General features: G+C 34.2%; 2 protein-coding genes and 1 long non-coding RNA gene across 3 annotated transcripts; all 3 read left to right on the top strand.

Annotated features, from left to right (window-relative positions):
- The first annotated feature begins 2938 nt into the window (after nucleotides 1-2938).
- Nucleotides 2939-5748, top strand: LOC145557439 (uncharacterized). Its single transcript, XM_081618623.1, has 7 exons — nucleotides 2939-3082; nucleotides 3586-3805; nucleotides 3908-4155; nucleotides 4970-5173; nucleotides 5276-5377; nucleotides 5455-5565; nucleotides 5722-5748. The coding sequence occupies exons 1-7, from the start codon at nucleotides 2996-2998 to the stop codon at nucleotides 5746-5748; spliced, it is 999 nt and encodes a 332-aa protein (XP_081474749.1). The 5' UTR covers nucleotides 2939-2995.
- A 4192-nt stretch (nucleotides 5749-9940) lies between these two features.
- On the top strand, nucleotides 9941-12409 carry LOC145557438 (2,3-bisphosphoglycerate-independent phosphoglycerate mutase-like). Its single transcript, XM_081618622.1, has 5 exons — nucleotides 9941-10021; nucleotides 10202-10269; nucleotides 10716-10866; nucleotides 10995-11198; nucleotides 12113-12409. Exons 1-5 carry the CDS (start codon nucleotides 9941-9943, stop codon nucleotides 12407-12409), a joined length of 801 nt encoding a protein of 266 aa, XP_081474748.1.
- A 34-nt stretch (nucleotides 12410-12443) lies between these two features.
- Nucleotides 12444-13096, top strand: LOC145559555 (uncharacterized). The gene is made up of 2 exons (XR_014092764.1): nucleotides 12444-12511; nucleotides 12697-13096. It is a non-coding gene; the product is annotated as an uncharacterized LOC145559555 (long non-coding RNA).
- Nucleotides 13097-22246: the final 9150 nt, after the last annotated feature.

Below are 22246 nucleotides of genomic sequence, written 5' to 3'. Positions count from 1 at the left end.
CCTAAACACAACAATGGATTGAGTTTGGTTAGATATAATTGCATGGACATTTTGTGACTATTGAATTAAATACTTTATTTTCCTAATAATCTATACAATTTTACTTTCACATTTGTGGGGATTGTAGTATTTGGTTATTTTGATAGTTATTGTTCATTTGTGTATCATAAAAAGAGGGGGTCTTTGGTTCTCCTTGTAATTGAGTGTGTATAATTTTTTTTTCATATTCCAAAGACTGTAAGTTTATTTTTACTTATTTTATGACATATAAGTTAACATAAGGTTTTGAAAAGGTAATTTTTTAAAAGTTCATACGAGGGACTAATAAGTGACTTTCAAGTACCGAGTACAATTTACCATTCAACCAAGGGGGTGTTTGATTTGGTTCATTAAAATGTACCGAAATGATATACTTGGAATCGATCGATCTCATATACTAGTGTAATTATAGTTGTTTAGTTATTATTGTTGGAATGGATTCTATACTTCTTCATTAATACAATGAATTGAAATTTTTTATGGGGGGAGATGGGTATGAGAATTGAGATTATAGGGTATTGGGTAGATTTAAAAACCCTTAGGTATTGAGGATTGATATTTATTTTGATCTCTACATGTTTTTCATTAATCTATCTATCTATACTATAAACTAATATCAACTTAACTAACCCATCCATCTTAAATTTAAAGTCTTTATCTTGATTTATTCTTCAAAAATAATCTTTACTCACATATTCACATGATCTGTTAATTTTATTATAGTGAAAAGTATAGATTGGTCAAATAAATTATATTTATTGTTAAGTTTCATTATTGCTAAAGAGTTTGAAATGAGATGAAATGAATATTTTATAAGAGAAGGAAATTAAGAACTGAATTGAAATGAAAAGATTTTAAAGTACCAATTATTTTCACCAATATAAAAACCCTTCATTTAATGATTTACAGGGTCACTTGTATGTGTTACTTGTATTCTGAGTAACTCCTACCAGTAACCTCCGACCAAACCCCATACCAAACCAGTAACACCCTACAAGTAACCCCAGAATACAAGTAACACCTACAAGTAACACCCCAACAAAAATCAGTAACACCTTACAAGTAACCCCAAAATACAATTAACGCCATACAAGTAACCCTTGTCGCACCATGTGACCAGCCGCGTACAAAATTTGTAAATGTTTTATTTGTGAATAGATAAGAGTGAAAATAAATTAATAAATTTTTTTTAAAAAAAAAAGTAGTACACTAGTACCGTTGGATGGGTGATGAAACCTATGAATCTAGACAATATATTAAGCTATACTAAGATTATATACAAGAATAACAGATAGAACTTGGACATTTATTTCCAAAAAAAAAAAAAACAAAGGTTTGCCGGTTTCATCTCCAAAACCCGCGAACATGGTGAAATTTTTTTGGCTCCAACAATTTCCCACTAAGAAACAGTTACTCACTTTCACTTCTTGATCTGCTTCCCTCACTATCCAGTTACACAATTGCCTTATATATGCTGAGGTGCGAATTGATTAAGGGTGTATTTATTTTGCAATGAATTAGTTGATTTGCTTTTTGTAGAACTGCTCCTTTGCTTTTGAGATTGACCTTTGGTACTGGCGAAGACTCCGTTGTTCTCTGTATCTCATTAGTAAGTCTTCATTGCCTCCTTTTATATCTGAAGTAAATGGTTTCTTTATAATTGGTTGTTTAATTTTGATGTTAGATCTGAGTTGATTTTTATGACGGGTATATACTAATTTGTTTTGATCTGAGTTGATTTTTATGACGGGTATATACTAATTTGTTTTGGATGTCTTTGAATTCCATAGATTTTACTTGAAAAGCATGTGTTGATTTTACTCTAATGATTGTATTATATGCATGTAATTTTAATTTTCATTTATTGTACTGTGGAATTTCATCAATAATGTAAGTTAGGCACTTTGGCATACAAACAGTGACGTTGAAAGAAAACATCTAATTTTGGATGTATAATTTCAAATATTAATACTATAAGCAATACCCACTTTCATTTACTCTATTTTGCATATTATTCATTGGTGAGAGAGATAAAGAGAGAGAGGGGGTGGGGGGAGGTTTAAGACAAGTTATGGGTAGGCCGTAGGCTACAGGGTTCTATTATGTACTATTGTACATTACTAAAATTTAAATTGAAATTGAGAAACTAGAAGTTGAGGACTAGTATTAGTTACTAACAACACATGATGCTGACTATGCAATAATTCATGATCCAATTGATTGACCAATAACAAAGTGCTCTAATCCAATCTTAATTTCGTTTGGTTTCTTATGTGTACTTCTATTTTTCATAAATTTAAATTCCACTTATAGTTTGATTCATACTTCGAGGATTTCTATTTTCATAATGTTGTAGATGATCTCTAATTGAGTTATAAAGGTTTGATTTGGCGTATGGATAGTGCATAAAGTTCAAACCCACATAGCATGAGACTAGCAGTTGCAGAAACCTGATTTACTACGGTTTAACACTACTGCGTAATAAAAATCATCAACTTGATGCTTTATTTTTTTTCTTTTTGATTAATTATTTGTGTTTTGTTGGTTAGTTTACATATATTTACCCCTTAGCTTAGTTTTTGCTTTTCATTTTATACAAGCTTGCTTTGTGACAGCTTATATATGTACATATATGTGTTTTTTTTCTTCTATTTCATTGGATTTATTTTCAAATTTTATTAGCTTCAAGTATGGCAAAGAAAAAATTAACTAAGCTTGGAGCTATAAGAGATTCCGGTGATCAGCATCAGACTCGTGAACCAAGAACACCGGGATATGAGAGAGTTAGAATGGAAAGGATCAAAGAAAATGTGTCTAAAATGAAAGAGCTAGGTTTGAAGGATCAGGCCAAGTCATTGATGGCAATAGTTCAAAACAATAGAGGCAGTCGTAGTAAGGCTAAAATAAAAAAGGTTTCAGAGGATATGAGCTTTATCAGCCTAACCAAGATTCTGATATGGAGCATGAGCTTGTTTCCTGCGGTGAAGAGTTACCTATTCCACATTCTAAATGTAATCTCAAGTCCAAGTCTATTCCATGGAAGGTAATTATATTAATGAAATGAATTATCTTAGCATGTCTCTATTCTTTACACTTGTTAATGCTGCTTAAATAATAAAGTGTTGTGATGTTATGTGCATTTTAATTGTAGTTGCTTAAAAAGTTTCTAATGTGTGCACTATTCCCATCCTTATGGCCATGAAAATATTTTATTGTTGTTTTGTTTGTATGCATTATATATATTGTGAAGGTTAGAGATTATTAGGGTATGGAAAACTTAAACAAAGAATAGATGAATACACCTCAAAATAATCTGATCAAATATTCTAAGAATATATCAAAAGAGTTGTGTCTTATCTTGATTTTGATACTATTTAATTATTCTTCCATGGAGATTGAGGAAGCTATAAAGCATGGTCAAAGATAATTTAATATTGAGTGTGGAACTTTTTTTTAATTAGATAGACATTGTTCTTTTTCATATAATGTATGTATATATGTTAGAGTATCGTACTTCTTTCTTTATTTTTTTTTTCACATTCACAGATTCGCAAAATGAAGGCTGTGACTCAAAAATCAGTGAAAATTGCTTCAGCTTTTAAGAAATGTCGACAGAAAGTTCATCTGGCTTCTTCATCTTCTTCATCTGGTGGCTCATCTACCCCTAGTCATGCATCACAACATCATGTTATAAGAAGAGAACCTGTTGAAACACTAGAATTGGAAGTCAGACACTTAGATCAAAATGAGAATGATAAAGAAAATGGCAAGCTCTCTTTCTTTTCTATATTTAAAAATTATAAAATGTATACCTACATATGATCAATCATTATTTTATATAATTTTGGAATATCTTTGTTCATGTTAGGTGGAATGGATAAGCCTAGAAGAGGACCAACTATGTGCTATAAAGTCCATGGACGCAGCGAAGAAGAACGTTTAGAAATTACCTTGAATGAGCATGGACAGCCTATTGGTCCTGATGACAAAACTTGCAGCGAGTTCACTAGCTTCTTAGGAACAATAGCTCGAAAAGCAAATATCCTACCATTAACTGTCCAAAATTGGCCCATATTAAGGAACGAGAAGAAAGATGAGCTGTGGGAATATGTCATGGTGAGTTACTTTAATCAATTAAGTAATTATGCTATCATTGTTATATAAGTGTCTATACTATATGGCTTTTATATGCTGTAAATTAGTTTTATAAATTTAAGACATTTTTGCAGAGATTTTAAGATTTTTAATCGTCTTGCTGGTACTGCTGGAATGTCTCCTGTTCTTGGCACTCCCTATCAGTGTGTGTGGCTGACGTTTGTTGGGTATATAATATGTGCTAGAAGAACACAATGGTGCAAAAGTGTGATGTAGGTGTTTCCGTGTGTGCAGCAGTAGTGTATTTTAAGAACTCTCACAAGTCTACCCTCAACTAGGTAGCCAATGAAATTTGTTTTAATCAAATAACCTGTAAAAGAATGGACTTGAGCATTCAAATGTGCTACAAACAAAATTAACAAGAATAAATAGAAAACAATTCTACGTGCTAGTAGCTACTAGTAAGAGCTAATTCTTGCCCCCAGAAGCATGAAGTAACTCCAGTTTTCCTATAGTTTCTTTTCTGATTAGTCAAACTCTCATGTAACTTAGAAACACCAGTGCTGTTTTGGTCCAGTTCTTTGCATTAAATAACCTGTCATACTATATATGTTTTATAAATATATGTCCAATTACTAGTAACATCAAATTAACAAACTTCATTACTTCCAACATATACACAACGCAATTTTTTATGCAAATAGTCTACACTCCTTTATGTCATTTAATAAGTAATTCTACTAGGATCTCTGAATAATTTTGAAGAATTGGAAACATTGCTTTTTCTATATTGTTCAGATTTAGTATTACTTACTTTTTTTTTGTATTGCTGCAGAAACATTACATAGTTCCTATTGAGGGTAAGAAATGGGTTTTGCAAACCATTGGTGCTTGTTGGAGAGCCTACAAGTGTAGTCTGAAAAAAAATCATTTTAAAAAATATGACAATAATAAGATGAGGATGAAGAAGCGCCCAATACGGGTTCCAAAAATAATGTTTAAAGAATTATTGAAATTTTGGCATAGTGACAAGCATAAGGTATGTAAAATAATAATTTGCTTTGACTTCCCTCCCTTATAAATGAAGTATGTAAATTCCTTGTGTTATAAAGATATTTATTAAGGTAAAATTTTTTTTCAGGAAATTAGTGAGCGAAATACAGCAAATCGTCTAGTGGGAAAAGAAAAAAATGTTATGCATACGGCAGGGCCAAAGAGTTTTGCTAGGGTCCAAGAAAAGTGGGTAAGTATTTACTTATCACATAATATGTTTATTTCATTTACAAATTAATATTATCAATATTTACCAAACATGTGTAGAAAAAGGAGAGAAAAACAACAAAAAAACCAACACTAGCAGAAATGTTTATTGAAACACGCAAGGAAAAGCAGACAAAGCGCAAGCCGGGTGACCCAAGGGACAAACTAATTGTAAGATTCAAATTAATTATATATATATATATATATATATATATATATATATATATATATATATATATATATATATATATATATATATATATACTAAATTAACTTGCTGCACACATTATTCTTTGCATTAATTTTCTTATCTTTTCAAAACTAGAGAGAAATCAGAGAGCCAAAAGATGGTGATAGTGTCGTTGCTGCTGTATTTAATTCTGGTGACAAAAAGAAGGGTAAGTTATGCCTTCAAGGAAGAGGTGTTTCTTCTACTCAATTAAATCAAAAGGCTATGATGAAGGAGACCGAAAAGAAGCATGCAAACGAAGTTAAAGCTATTGAAAAATATTATGAAGATAGGAGGCAGCAAGATAGAGTGAAGTTAGCCAATGGTCTTCGATCCCTCTTCTCTCAACTTCAACAACAAATTCCTCACACGTCTTTTGACCTTGGTGTGTTTGGCTCTTTATTGCTTGATGATCACTCGGAGAAGGATGCTAATTGTCAAGATAATATGGAAGGAATGCTTCCACTTTAGTCTGCATCTACATCTAATCAGGTACAAAATATTTTTAAAAAGAGTAAATTAATAGTGTAATGCTGGATTTGAGGACAGTTTTAATACCAACTTAAGACATACTACTAATCAGTAATAATCATCTCAAATACTTAGTTGGAGAGGAGGTTATTTTGAGCGAAGTTAGTTTTGACATTGTATAGATTATTTGTAATGAAATCATCCCAATTGTGATTATTCAATGGGCAACTCTATTTCAGGAATTGATTTGAAATTATAAATATTTTTATTCATGTACTACAATTTCCATTATCTATAATACAACACTAACAAAACACTAATAAAATTTTATCACGAAAATTCCTATTTAGGAATGTTGTTGAATTATTTATTTCATTTTATTTTACAGGGGGTGAACCACATGACTGATGAACAAGAAGAAGAAGCCATTGAAGACGAAGATGAAGACTTAATTTGATCATGCATGATTGACACTTATGCTAGTCCATTATTGTCACTCCATGGAGTTGTATAAACTCTACTGTCTATATTTTCTTTATTTTGTTATATATATTTATAAGTAGTATGTACAATCTTAGACATCAAGTTTATTGCACTATGTGAATCTAATTGGGGAACAAAATTTATGTAGTTATGGATGCTAATATTTGCTTGAATCTTTGAAGTTTATTGTAAAAATGTTTATTATGATAATTGTTTCTTACCTAGTGATTAACAAATTTGTCTTAAAAAATTATTAACATCACAATGAATATTTCACAGGGATCGCATATGGTGCTCAATTTAAGAATAATTCAAACAATTATCATAATAAACAATAATTATTTGGTGGGCAGCAAATTCTAGGAGGTTGTATTTACGGGCAACAACTTATAGTTGTTGCTTTTGAAACAATTGGCAACACTCCCTTTTAATTATTAACATATACGACAAACAAATAATTGTTGCATATTGGAGATTAGGTGATAGTTTTAAATTGTCACTAAAGGATGCAACAATTATAACATGTTGCCTTTGTAAAACTGTTGCCTTAGGTATCTCTTAGACTTGTTTTTAAAATTGTTGCCTTTGTATCAAAATGTGTTGCCTAAAGAATAGGCCACGGAGGTAAATTCTACGCCTCAATTGTGTTGCCTTAGATACAAGGCAACACTTTTTTAACATTAGGTAACACTTTTTTGTTGTTACCGATGCCTTATTTTGTTGTAGTGTCTATACAATTCACCCCCCTCTTGTATTAATCGTCTCAACTAACAATTGGTATCAGAGCAAGGTACTCTCGTATAAGCGAATAACTTTGCTGAGTAAGTTCCTGGAGAGATGAATTACAAAGAGAAACTTGAAGAAGGGTATTCTACTCAACGTCCACCCATGTTCAATGGTAAGTTTTACACCTACTGGAAGAACAGGATGAAGATCTTTATTAAGGCAGAAAATTACCAGGTTTGGCGTGTTATTGAAGCTGGTGATTTTGAAATAACCATAACCAATGAAAAGAAAGAGGTAGTTCCTAAACCTATTTCTGATTATGATAAAGAAGATTATCAGAAACTTAAACTGAATGCTTTAGCCATAAAGTATTTGCGTTGTGGACTTGGACCTCATGAACATAATCGTATCATGGGATGCAAGTCTGCTAAACAGATTTGGGATCTACTAGAAGTAACTCATGAAGGTACAAATGAGGTAAAACGTTCTAAGATTAATTTATTAATGTCTAGATATGAAAGGTTTTAAATGCAATCAAAGGAAACTATAGAGGAAATGTTTACTAGGTTCAATGATATTATTAATGAACTGAATTCCCTTGGCAGACACATTCCGATTGATGAACAGGCTAGGAAGATCTTGATGAGTCTACCACAAGATGAACGATAGAGATAAAAGGTTACTGCTATGCAGGAAGCTAAGGACTTCACAAAGTTCAACATGGAACAACTAGCTGGATCATTGATGACTCATGAACTACATCTGAGTTCCAACTCTGAAAGTTCCAAAAACAAGAGTTTGGCACTTAAGGCTCAAGACTCAGAGGAATCAGAAGCTGATGAGGAAGAAATGGCAATGCTAGTCAGAAAGTTTAAAAGGATGATGAACTACAAGAAGTTTGATAGGAACAAGAAATATGCAAGTTCTAAAAACACAACTTGTTTCAAGTGTGGCTCAAAATATCACTTCATTAAAGATTGTCCATTACCAGATGGTGAGAAAGGAAAGACAAAGGGCAAGGATCAATCCAAAGAGTCAAGAGTCTACAAACCTTACTTCACCAAGGACAACGTGAAGAAAGCCATGTTAGCTGCTTGGGGAGATTCAGATTCTGAGGAAGAGGAAGAACAACCACCAGAGGAAACTGCCCATCTATGTTTGATGGCCAAAATTGATGAAAAGGCAAAGCTGTAGGAACTAGAGTCTGAGGTATGGTTTTCTTGAAAAGAACTTAGACATTTCTCTAAAGAAAACTTAATATTAGCTGTCTTGGAAAATCAAGAAGAACTTAAAGATTTGCATAAAGCTAAACATAAAAGTGATGAAGCTTTGGTTACTTTTAAAGAAAACAGTGAGTGGGTTGATAATATGAAATTTGATATTCAATATAGATTCTTTAGTCTGTTTGATGATAATAATTATTTAAAAGAAACTATAGACAGGTTGAAACATGATAACATAATGTTGAATGTGGAACTATCCTTGATGAAACTTTGTCTTAATGCCCCTGATTCTGAAGTTCCTCCACTTGCTCAATATTCGAATTTTGAAAAACTAAAATCTGATTTGGAAAATATAAAAGCGGATAAAGCAAGACTTGAGGGGGAACTTGAGAAAGCCAGGAAAGGCAAACAAACCGTAAATTACAAAGTTCCTGACTGGATCACCAAATCTCAAACCAAAAGAATAGAAGGTTTGGGTTTCAAAAAGAAGTTCCAAAAGGAAAAGAAATATGTTGACCTGCCTAGTAGTATAGTCTGTTATTTCTGTGGCAATACTGGACACAAACAGGTTAAGTGTCCTAAGAAAGAAAAGAGTACACAGAAAAATAAAAAACATGTAGAACAGATTTGGATCGAAAAGAATAAACCTACTATTGTTACACAGGAACCCAAGAAAACTTGGGTTCCTGAACCTAATGTTTGATTTCTCGTGCAGGTTCTAGTGAGGGGGAACAACACTTGGTACACTAGTGTAAAAAACTTTATTTGTAACACCTCATTTGTAACGGGCATAGCAAAATCCGTTACGAAAAGATTATTCATAACGGGCAATATATCTTATCGTTACAAATAGTAATTATTCGTAACGGACAAAATAATGTCCGTTACGAATATACATTACCCGTAACAGACAAAATAATGTCCGTTACAAATATACATTAACCCGTAACGGACAAAATAATGTCCGTTACAAATATACATTACTCGTAACGGGCAGTTGCTCGATACAATAGACTTGTAAGGAGTAAGCCCATAACATTGGACTATTAGGGTTTCAATAATAGCCGTCAAACTTTTACTTTCTCTCTCATCTTATTTCTCTCTATCTCGCTCTCTCTCTCTCCTCACTCAATCTCCTTCCTCCGTTTTGCTAAGGAATTCAAAGCGGTTTTGTTCTGATCAGTTTTGCGCGATTATGTTAGAGATCCGGAATAACGACGAGAATAATTTCTTTTCTTCTTCTCTGAGGTATGATATTTTTGATTATCTTTTTAAATTATAGTGTTTTTAGATTACATAATTTGGGATTTTGTGAAGTTTTTTTCAGTTTTTAATAAATATTTTTAGATCTTGAAGATCTGAGTTGATTTGTTGAATTATGAGGACTGGAGTAGTGTTGATTGTGATAACGAAGATGGTAAAAATGAAGGTTCTATTAATGGAGTTCGATAATTTCAAGCCAAATCCGCTTCTTCGCTGCCTTCTCACTACCCGGGTGAAATTAATGTGAAATTTTATTGTTAATTGTCTTCCTTGTATACTCTTTTCTTCAATTGTATTTTTTTAGTTACCTTTTTTCACGAGTCCAATAATTTTTCTTGTCTCTGTTAAGATTACAGATCTCACATTGAGAAGGAGTTATCTGATATATTTGTGACGGTATTTTTTTTGGTAGCTTGTTCCTGCTGCTAGTAATGGTGATTCTAAGGTGTTTTATTTGAAGATGAAGGGAGATAATCATAGGTCTTTGGTTGATTCTAAGACTGGTACTGAGAGGAAATAAGCAGTTGAGAGTACTCTCACCGCCTACAAGGCTGCTTAGGTATAATTACTATTTTTTCCAAATTTTTCTTCAATTATATTGGTAGATCTGTTGATTAGGGTACGAATTTGGTTGTTGTTTGTGTTCGTTGTGTTGATTTGCTATGATATTTGCATTTTTGTGGAAGTATTGAGTTTTTGAGGAATTATTTGAGAACTTGATATGATTTTAAGCCGCCTGTCCAATATTGTGCATTGAATTTGGATTATGTTTCAAATTTTGGTAGATTACAAAAATTGAGGTATGCTGTAATTTTCTCATTTAGTTTTACAAGATAATTAGAATTTGGACATTGAATTAGAATATTCCATTATTTACTTTTAGCAAGCTCTTGCTCAGCAACACGTAAATCTTTTTTTTTTTTTAGGGCCAAGCTTGTTGACAAAGCTCTTGCCTCTGGGAAATTTTTTGAGGATGAAGGTTTTAACTACATCAAGGAGTGTTTTCAAACTAATACAGTTCACTTCATTGGTTTGCTAAGTGATGGAGGTGTTCATTCTCGTCTTGACCAGCTACAGGTATTGATTTTCTTGAATCATGAGTCAAGTCTATGTAGGTTTTCATTTTTGTATTGTGTTATCATTTTGTTATTTCTACAATTTGTGCTAACTTTTGTTTTTCTTACTTTACAATTGCTTCTTTTAAGTTGTTATTGAAAGGGACCGTTGAACGTGGTGCCAAGAGAATCCGTGTTCATATTCTTACTGATGGCCGTGATGTTTTAGATGGTTCAAGTATAGGCTTTGTAGAAATTCTTGAGAATGATCTTTCACAGTTACGCGAGAAAGGTATTGATGCCCAGATTGCATCTGGTGGTGGTCGCATGTATGTTACTATGGATCGCTATGAGGTTAGTAGTCATTATAAGTTTTACAGCTTGTTGGACAATGTAGTGCATTATGTATTTGTACTTTGATTCCTGTGCCCACTGTCTTCCTTTTGTATTGTTTTTAGAAATTACACATTAAGGGACAATGTTTGCAGATGAATATTCCATATTTGACCGTTGGACATCACATTATCAGTGAAATATTGACGTTTTTAGTAAACTTTTTTTTTGTGCTGCTTCTCTTGATTGATTCCTTTACTAGTTTTGTTTATCTAGATCAACATAAAGACCTCTAGTAGACTAGCCATTTTGCACATTTTACTTCCATAAATACCATATATGCCCCTCCCCATTGTATTCTACACACGTGAAACTCACAATTTTTTTGCCTTATAGTGGTAATTTAGCCTAATGAGAAAAGACTTGGGCTAAGACCATCTATTGTATCCATTAAAATTCCTTTAAGTGCGCTTTTTTGTTAGCCTACTTGGATAGGAGGGACCAAATTTGTAAGTTTTCTTAATCCTCTAATAGAGGTTTGTGAAACTGATGTTGCTGGTTGCATATAGATTGGATATGCTCCTAAAAGCTTGATTCTTAATGACATTTGGCAGTAATATTGATACGTACATTATGGTCTATGGGTCTTCGTTTAATTTCTAGATGTTGGAAGTATACTTAAGTTGAGGCCATAAATGATTTTTATTTATGGTTGTATGCAGTGAACATTTGTGGATTTATCCTTTATTCCAACCCAAACCTTCTTTTTTTAGTATCCCTATGCAGCTTTTGTCCTTTACATACTTGATTTGGGTGTAGTTGATACTGATTTTTCACTTACTGCATAAATAATTCTTTGCTGAGTGCATTTTATCTTGTTCAAGTTTGTCCATACTCCAATTAATTGTCTGTGCATTTTGCCCTTTGTTTTGTAGAATGATTGGGAGGTTGTGAAGCGAGGATGGGATGCTCAAGTCCTTGGTGAAGCTCCATACAAGTTCAGGAATGCAGTTAAGGCTGTCAAGAAATTGAGGGAGGAGACTAAGGCTAACGACCAGTATTTACCACCTTTTGTTATTGTGGATGAGAATGGAAAGGCTGTTGGTCCGATAGTCGATGGAGATGCTGTTGTCACATTTAATTTCCGGGCTGATCGCATGACTATGCTTGCGAAGGCGCTTGAATATGAAAATTTTGATCACTTTGCCAGATTTTGTCCATACTCCAATTAATTGTTACTGAATGGCTCTGCTATTTCTTTGATTTGTTAGGTTAAGGCATTGGGTGAAATTGAGCTTGCGACAAAATTGTTGAGTGATGATATGGGAATGCAGGTACACACTTGCCTTTATGCCTTTTTTTTGTTAGGATACTTATGATAGCCTGTTCTCTGGGCCAATTAAATTGGTGTAAATGGGTTCAGCTGATCTTCCTGTCAGATTAAGTACTATATATTTAGCTTCTTGATCATCACATTTTTTCCTCTCGAGTATCTTATTGACTTTCAAAATTATCGCAGGATGATCCCTTGTATGCTCAGTATGAACGACTTCATTGTCAATTGATACCTCTAGAAGTAAACTTTAAAAGTAAAGGACAGATACAAATTTAATTTATTCGATGTTGCGGATCAAGTACAGGGCCTTCAGCAAGAGCTTGAACTGATGCAGCAATAGCTTTGGACTAAGAAGTTAAATAGCTTTGGACTAAGAAGAATCAATGAAGCAGAAGGTTTGGACTAAGAAGATCATTGAAAAGTTAAATAGCTGGACTAAAAAAGAATCAATGAAGCAAAATGTTTTTAGTTATAATTATTTAGGTGATAATAAATGTATTTTTTTTCCCTGATTGTATAAATATGAAGTATTATTTTTATCTCAATTAATTAATAAAATAATTGTGCTATAATTTTTATGCAAGCTAGCTAAATAGCTAATCCAGCACAGCAAGTGCTGGATTTGTTTTAAAATTGTGGTAAACACTATTTGTAACGGGCAGATATAATGCCCGTTACAAATAACGGGGTTATTTGTAACGGGCAGTTGAAATTACCGTTACAAATAAGTCGTTATTTGTAACGGGCACTTGAAATGTCCGTTACGAATAACGGGGTTATTCGTAACGGGCACGTCAAATGTCTGTTACGAATAACGGGTTATTCGTAACGGGCAACTGAAATGCCCGTTACGAATAACCCGTTATTCGTAACAGACACTGCCCGTTACGAATAACTCTAGCTATTCGTAACGATGGCATACGTAACGCCCGCTGCCCGTTACGGATATACCTTTTTTGCCCGTTACAGATAGCTATTTTTCCACTAGTGGTACCTCGACAGTGGTTGTTCTAAGCACATGACTGGAGACAAATCTAGATTTCTCTCACTGGATGCCTACTATGGGGGAACTGTGACCTTTGGTGATAACATGACAGGAGATATAGTTGCTATTGGCAAGGTAGGAAGGTCAAGTTCCCATGCAATTGATAATGTATTTTTGGTCGAGGGTCTCAAACACAACTTGTTGAGTATTTCACAATTTTGTGACAAAGGTAACCCCGTAAGCTTTACTTCTAATAAGTGCATAATCATTCACAATGACACTGAGAACATCATCTTAGAAGGAACTCGTAAAGGAAACACATATGTTGTTGATCTTAACGAAGTTCCTAATAGTAGTTTAACATGTCTTAGTGTCATCGAGAATGATCCTTTATTATGGCACAAGAGATTTTGACATGCAAGCTTTACTCTACTTGATAAATTGAGATCCAAGGAACTAGTGGAAGGACTTCCATGTATTAAGTTCCTGTATGACAAAGTGTGTGATGCTTGTGTTAGAGGAAAACAGACTCGAGTTTCTTTTAAGTCCAAGAAAATGGTAAGTACCAAAAGACCTTTGGAACTTGTTCATATGGATCTATGTGGTCCTATGAGAATCCAAAGTAGAAGTGGTAAGAGATATGTTATGTTTATTGTTGATGACTTTTCAAGGTTTACTTGGGTTTTCTTTCTTGTGAGTAAAGATGAAACGTTTGATGAATTTATAGCTTTTGTAAAGAAAGAACAGAGAAGAACAGGCAATCCATTGATACACCTCAGATCAGATCATGGCACTGAATTTGAAAATTCGAAATTTGATGAATTTTGCACTGAACATGGAATGGATCACAACTTCTCTGCCCCTAGGACCCCTCAACAAAATGGAGTGGTGGAACGCAAGAACAGAAGCCTTGAAGACATGGCTAGAACAATGCTGATCTCAAGTGGCTTGCCTAGGAACTTCTGGGCAGAAGCAGTGAATACAGCATGCTATATTCTTAACAGGGTATCAGTTAGAGCCATCACCAGCAAAACTCCTTATGAGTTGATCAAAGGGAAAAAACCTAATATTTCTTACTTTAGATCTTTTGGTTGTAAATGTTTTGTTCATAACAATGGTAAAAGGAACTTGGGAAAGTTTGATGAACGTGTGATGAGGCTGTATTCTTAGGATATGCCTCTAATAGTAAAGCATATAGAGTTTATAATAAAAGGACAATGTGTGTTGAGGAATCTGTACATATTATATTTGATGAAACTGAACAGTCTTTAAATGATGTACAGGAGTGTGATAATGATTTCGAAATTAGACTTATCCGCAAGACAGATCCAGATGAAAAATCAACATCATTGCAGAAGCAGCAAGTGGAAATTGGTGAGCAAACAAATCTGGAAGCAAATGAAGAACCAGAAACGGAGAATGCTCCAGGAACTCCTGCTCAAGAACAAGATCAAAATTAGAATGAGGAGAATCCTGTTGAGGTTCCAACTGAGGCTCAAGAACAAGTTCCTACAGAAGAACCGGTCAACAATGATCAGGAAAGATTGTATCCAGTGAAGGACTTTACACCTAAACGATGGAAACATCAGAAATCACATCTTGTTGACGCAATCATGAGTGATATTACAAAAGGAACTCAGACTAGATCTCAGCTTAGGAACTTCTGTGCATTCTATGCATTCCTTTCTTCTATGGAACCTAAGAATTATGTTGAAGCTTTAACAGACGCGGACTAGATTAATGCTATGCAAGCTGAACTAAATGAGTTTGAAAGAAATAAAGTATGGCATCTGGAACCTAGACCCAAAGATAAGAAGACAATAGGCCTAAAGTGGGTGTTTAGGAACAAGCTGGATGAGCATGGTATTATTGTCAGAAATAAAGCAAGACTAGTTGTACAAGGTTTCAATCAACAAGAGGAATAGATTATGAAGAAATATTTGCTCCGGTAGCCAGGTTAGAGGTTATTCGTTTACTTATTGCTTTTGCTGCTTATATGAGATTCACGTTGTTCCAGATGGATGTAAAATGTGCATTTCTAAATGGTTTTCTAAACGAAGAAGTCTATGTGGAACAACCTCCTGAATTTGAAAATCCAGAGTTCCCAAACCATGTCTACAAGCTTGATAAAGCTCTCTATGGGCTAAAGCAAGCTCCTAGAGCATGGTATGAAAGATTGTCAAAGTTCTTATTACAAAATGGCTTTAAACGTGGCAAAATAGATAAAAATTTGTTTTTAAAATCAAATGGAACTGACATATTAGTTGTACAAATTTATGTTGATGATATTTTGTTTGGTGCAACTAATGAATCTTTGTGCAAGTATTTTGCTGACCTTATGAGTGGAGAATTTGAAATGAGCATGATGGGAGAATTAAATTTCTTCCTCGGACTGCAAATAAAGCAATCTGGGAAAGGAATCATGATCCATCAACAAAAGTACATCAAGGAACTGATCAAGAAATACAAACTTGAAAATGCTAAGACAAATGATACTCCAATGGGTATTGCAACCAGATTGGATGATGATCCATCTGGAACTTGTGTTGATCAACCTATGTACAGAGGTATGATAGGATCTTTACTTTACTTAACAGCTATTATAACTGACATATCTTTCAGTGTAGGTTTGTGTGCCAGGTTCCAAGCAAACTCAAAGGAGTCTCACCTGAAAGCAGTAAAGAGAATCCTTAGATACTTGAAAGGAACTGATGATGACTTGTGTCTCTTCTATCCTAGAAGTGACTCATTTGATTTACATGGCTTTACTGATGCTGACTATGCAGGTGATTTGGTGAATAGAAAAAGCACTTCAGGTATGGTACAGTTCTTAGGACCTTGTTTAGTTTCTTGGGGTTCCAAGAAGCAAAACACAGTTGCTTTATCTACAGCTGAAGCTGAATACGTGGCAGCAGCAGCATGTTGTTCACAAGTACTTTGGATAAAACAACAGGTTAGAGATTTTGGTCTTATTTTTAAATGTGTACCTATCTACTGTGACAACACAAGTGCTATATGTATTTCTAAAGATCCAGTTCAGCACTCTAAGGTAAAACACATCCACATTAGGCATCACTTTCTAAAAGATAATGTGGAGCAAGAGAATATTAAATTGGAATTTTGTAATACGAAATATCAAATTGCAGATATTTTGACCAAACACTTCAACAAAGAGAGATTTGAGAAATTGAGACTGGAACTTGGAATGATCAAGCTGAATTGATTGCTTCTGAAGTTCCTAGATATGGCAAAGTCAAGAATAATGGAAATTGAGCGAAAAGAGCATTTAACACAATTTTGGTGTGATAAGCATAGCTGAAGTGTCACCGTTGTTAAATACCAAAGGTAAGTTCATTAAATAAATATATACATTCCACATATGTGAAAAGCGTGTTCCAACTGTGTCTTCATAGAAAGTTTCTTTTAAATTAAATGAATTTGAAAAGAAAAGTTTTTGAAAGATTCATCCAGTAATTTCAAAATTGAAAAATTAATTGAATTTGTTCAATTAATGACTGAACAGTGAAACCCCTTAAATTCCTTCACACCGCTTCATTAATTATAAAAAGCTGATTTCACCCACTTCTTTCACCTCACTGTCAAATCAATTAACCCCTTCTCAGTAAAAACTCTCTTGAACTTTAAAAACCTTCCCTAAAACAACAATGGTGATCATTGCTGAAATTGTCTCTTCATAAAACTCTCAACAATCCGAAAATACTATTCAAGAAGAAACATCTCCTTTAGCCATGGTGAACTACAAGTCGTCTTCTACTTCAAACAAAACTCCTAAAAACCCTAAAAACTTACCTCTGAAACCTAAAGAAGTTGAAAGTAAGAGTGATCAAGGAGAATCCTCTGTCTCAAGTATTCTTCAATGGCTAAAAGAGTGGAAAGAGAAGAAACAAAGTGAGAAGTCTCTTGAAGAGCAAATCGAGGAAGTTGACGATTTTGCTCAAGGAAAAAATTCAGAAGAGACAAAAGAGGAGAACGAAGAGGAAGAAGAGATGAATGAGGGAGAAGAAGATAAAGAAGATCAGAACTATTCAGAAAAGGAAGAATCAGAAAATGAAGATGAAGAAGAGGAGGTAACTGATCAAACCGAACTTGAGTCACAGGCAGGGAGGTATGTTGTAGGACATCGCATTGATCTTGTTTGGTGTAGGAAAGCAAGGTTTTTAGAATTTCTTGATTTAATTAAGTTCCAAGGCTGGGAATTCTTGCTATCAAGAGTTTCAACAAATTATCTGTACCCTGTTGCTATGACTGAGTTTTGTCAAAACTTTCAAGCAAAATTAGGGGTAATTTCGAGTGTTGTTGATGGGGTAAAAATTGAATTAAATATTGAAACCTTAGGTAAAATTCTGAAAACACCTACTGAGGGTTATGAGTCATATATCAAAGGAAAGGCCAGTGTCAAAGTAGGTAACTATTTGACAGGAGACATTGTTGAGGCCTTAGGTGGTTAAAGGGGGAAGAAGGTCATGAGTCACAATGGTCTAAGTCCCTTGAACAAATTGTTGTTTAATCTTGTGAAGAAAACTCTTTTGCCTAGAACTGCTAAGAAAGGGGAAGCATGTCTGATGGATATGGCTGTAATTTTCTGTTTGTCTAAGAAAATTAAAGTCAACTTTCCTGCATTGATGTACCAGCATTTAGCACACTGTGTTCCTAGTAGGACAAAAGTGGGGTATGGAGCTATTTTGTCTATTGTGTTTGAAAATGCTGGAGTGGTTTTGAAGGGTAAATATGGGGCTTTGGATGAAAAGCCAGAAAATGTGATCAATGAGGAAACTTTAGCTGGGTTGAGTTTGGAGGTAGTGAAAGGAAAAATTCAGAAAATAGAGAAGGGAGAGAAAAAGAAAGAGAAAGTGACTGGGAAAAGGAAGGAAAAGGCTGTGTATGAGCAGCTTGTGAGAAAAGGCAGGAGGATTTCTGCCAGTGATGTTCCTCAAACAAGCATGGAACAACCACTGGAGTTGGATGTTGAGGAAAGCATCCTCAATGGGCAAGTTGCTGAATTGGTGGACATGATGGAAAGGGTTGAGAATCAGGTGAAGGATTCTGCTGGAAAACTTCAGATGCTGACCCTGGAAAAGCTGGTGCAGGAGCAGGGGAAGGAGTTAAAGGAACTCAAGAAGCTTGTGCTAAAATAGGACAAGGAACATCAAGAGCAAAGGAAGTTTCAGGAAGAACTGAACAAGGCTCTACAAGAACAAAAGGAGGAGTTCCTGGTGAAAATCAAGAGTCTTGAAGAGAATCTGGAAGCTTCTGCACAACAGACAAAGGAGGACTACAAGAAAATTCTGGAGTTTATAGAAACCTAGCCTATCTCCTTTCCTTTTCAGCCTAGCCTATTTTCTCTACTTCAGTCATGAACAAGTTTAATTTCTGTTTTAATGTTTAAACAATTAATTTTGGTTGTAAATTTTCTTAAATTGTTCAACTGGATGATATATATTTTGGGTTTTTAATGACTAATTGGAACTTTGCTTGTACTTGTGAGTTTATGTATGTATTGAACACTTATGCAGAAAGGTAGAACTTGCTTGAGGTAGCTTAGCAGCGCTGCCTTCAGTTTCCCACACTCGATGAATTGCTTGTGGGGCTGTGGCTAGATGCTTAATAACTTGAAAAATAGGACTTTTTGATAATGCCAAAAGGGGGAAAAGAAGAAGCAAACTTGGAGGCTATAGTTGTTCTGGGTTCTAGTTAATAAAGTATCAGAAATTTCTTTGATATGATGCTGGAGTAGTTTAGTTTTTAGTTTAATTCTGTTTTTGCTTAATTTTGTTTTTATTGTTTTTAGTTTAATTTTTGTTCTGTGAGTGTTTACTTTTTGTCAATAAAAAAAAATAAAATATACGACCTTCTATTTTGTTTAATTTGTTTTAGAGTTTGCTTAAGTTTGTCATCATCAAAAAGGGGGAAATTGTTGAAGCATAATGGTTTTGATGATGAGGAACTTGAACTAAAAGCAAACTCAACTAATAAAGATTTTCTAGTGTGTGATTAGTCAAGGTGCAGATTGATCTTGGTGATTGAAGAACCATCTGAAACTAAGAAGACTTGAAGAAGATCTTTATTTGAAGAAGTTAAACAAATCAGAGGAAGAGTTCTCTAACAAGAACTAAGTTCCCTAACAGGAACGTTCCCTAACAGGAACGTTCCCTAACAGGAACTTGAAGACTAGCAGTTAAGTTCTTAGGTGGAACTTGATATGCTTGGAGCCCAAGTAATTTACCTGATCAAAGTGCGGCGCAGCAATAATAGTTAAGGTTTTATCTTAGAAATTATTGTTAATATGGTAAGTAGGTTAGTGCACGAAATTTATTAGAAACGTGATAAAGTTTGCTTGGTAAATAAAATAAATATGGAAAATAATAAAAGATAGATTTTAGAAAAAGATTTTCTAAAAATATTATTTTCTCTAAAGTCGATTTGTTAAAAAGATAAGTCTTTTAATAAATATCTATTTATACTTATTTTCGGAAAAGATTTTATTCCACTTGATTTGTTAAAACCGTGTTTAAAAGATAAGTTAAGTTAACATATTTATCTTTTTAGAAAACCTACTTTCTATACAAGTGTTACTTGTATAAATAGTAGAGAGCAAAATGATTTAGGTTTTTGTGAGTTTATGCGTGGAGAAATCACAGTGCTTTAATTGAGTAAGTTTACCAAGCTTTTAACTTATCATATTAGTTTCGGATTTCGTGCATTTCTTACCTATCATAATAGGCGTCTTATATTTGTATTGGTTCGGTTATTTGGGTTAAATTTATAGTTTGTGTTACATACAGTTTTGTGTTAGCTTCTTGGTGAGGCTGTGAGTTTTGTACTGGGGTGGTACGGGTATTTAGTACTTTGGCAGTACGTGTAGTACTTTGATGGTACGAGTGAATCTAAGTGTGGTGTTTAGATTGGGTAGGATATGGTCCTATCAAGTAGCAAGTCTAGTGAGGAACTTGTGAAATAAAGGTTTGTGTCTAATAGGTTGTAACTTGGTGTTTGCCCTATTATAGTGAAGTGTTTTGTGTTTGAAATCCCTAAGGTAGGGTTGAGGTTTTACTTCCAGTTGGGCCCTGGAAGGTTTCCTCGTAAAATCTGTGTGTTTTATTAAGTTCCTATACGCATTGTTTATTTATCCGCAAAAAGTAGTCATTAGGGACTTTATACAATTCACCCCCCCCCCTCTTGTATTAATCGTCTCAACTAACAGAAATCAAAGCGATCTTCCCTCCTTCATTTGAGAGAAAATAGGAGGAACCGAGGGGGAGATGCATACCCTGATGTACAAGTGTAAATGCTAGTGTTTGAATGACGAGATAATCATCAACAATCATAGGATCAATTGGTTGCTTTTGGATCCTACAACGATGGGTTCAAGGATTATCTCAATGATCCTGGTCTGAAGAATGATGTCGTAGCAAACTTCCAAGATGACCTCGGGTACTAAGGGAAACATAATAAGTATATCTATGTATCTATTTAGCCTTGACTCCCAAAGAGCATATGCAATTAAAAATTACTATGTTTTGAAATGCTCTACTTTTGTATTTTTTTTACTTGTATATATATGAAGTTAATGTTTAATGTCTTGTGTTTTCCCCATTTGCAATTAAATATACACACTGCTTCCTAACATTTTACAAGAAAGTCATATATACTTTGATTGGCTTCAAACACCATCAACCATCAAAATTAGGGGGCAATTTGTTACGGCAAAATTTTAAATTTTGACTTTTCTTGACTCTTTCTTGACTTTGACCCAATTGACCGAATTAAATGAACTTTAGAATTAGTAAAAGGCTTTGGGTAAGTCGATGGTAGCAATTAAAGGTGGGCTGGACTTAATCAAAGGCCCAATGTGAAGAAAGGATGGGCTTAGGTGCAAAAGTGGACAATTCGATTTTTCAAAGAGAGTTGGTGCCAAGAAAACTAACTGAAAAATAGTTATTAGAGTTAGCCAAAACTGTTCTAATTTTTCTATAAATAGATCGAGGCAAGGGGACTGTATGAAGGACATGAGTAAATCAATCAGCAACAACCATTTTATTTTCTTTAAGCTTTCTTCTTAGCTTTTTTAGTTTTCCTTTTGCTTAGTAGACAAGCGATATTGTGGCTTTTTATAGCATGTATTGAAGATCGATTGTCTTTTCCAATTGTATGAACAAGGAGGTAACCTCTCCTTCAAATTGTACAATTATAGACCTGACTTTATTCTTTAATTAATGGAGAGCATTTGTATCTAATGTATGTCATATGTTTATCAACTCGTTTCTTTAAGTAGTCTAACATGTTTGATTTCTTTGGGAAGCTTCCTTTTTTTTTTTTTTTTTTTTTTTTTTTTTTTGTTACGTGAGCGAGGTATCAATCTTTTGAAAATAGTAACTTGAGGAGCAACCCCCTAATTATGTTAAACAAGATATGATATTTTACTTGTTGACAAAGAACAATGTTTTTCGGGGTGGCTAGGGCAAGGGTTTCTAGGATTGGGCTAAGGTGGTGTGCTGTGCTGGTGGCCTCGTCGGCTCGGGTGGGTTTCATTAGGGTGCTAGCAGTAGGGTGAGGGTGTCGGTGATGGGGGTGGGATGGGGAAGGGGACTGCTGACGGTGGGGGTTAGGGTTTGCCGGTGGTCGGGCTGGGTTAGGGTTAAATTAGTTTAGGGTTTAGGTTTTATTTTTTAACTTTTTTAATATTTTAACCAATTGTTTATTAACACGTGCACGTGGTGAGCCCTACTA

The sequence above is a fragment of the Chenopodium album genome, chromosome 9 (genome assembly GCF_948465745.1).
Source record: "Chenopodium album chromosome 9, dcCheAlbu1.1, whole genome shotgun sequence".
In the NCBI taxonomy this organism is placed as follows: Eukaryota; Viridiplantae; Streptophyta; class Magnoliopsida; order Caryophyllales; family Amaranthaceae; genus Chenopodium; species Chenopodium album.
Note: the sequence above shows the minus strand (reverse complement) of the source record. Positions and strands in the feature narration are given on the sequence as shown.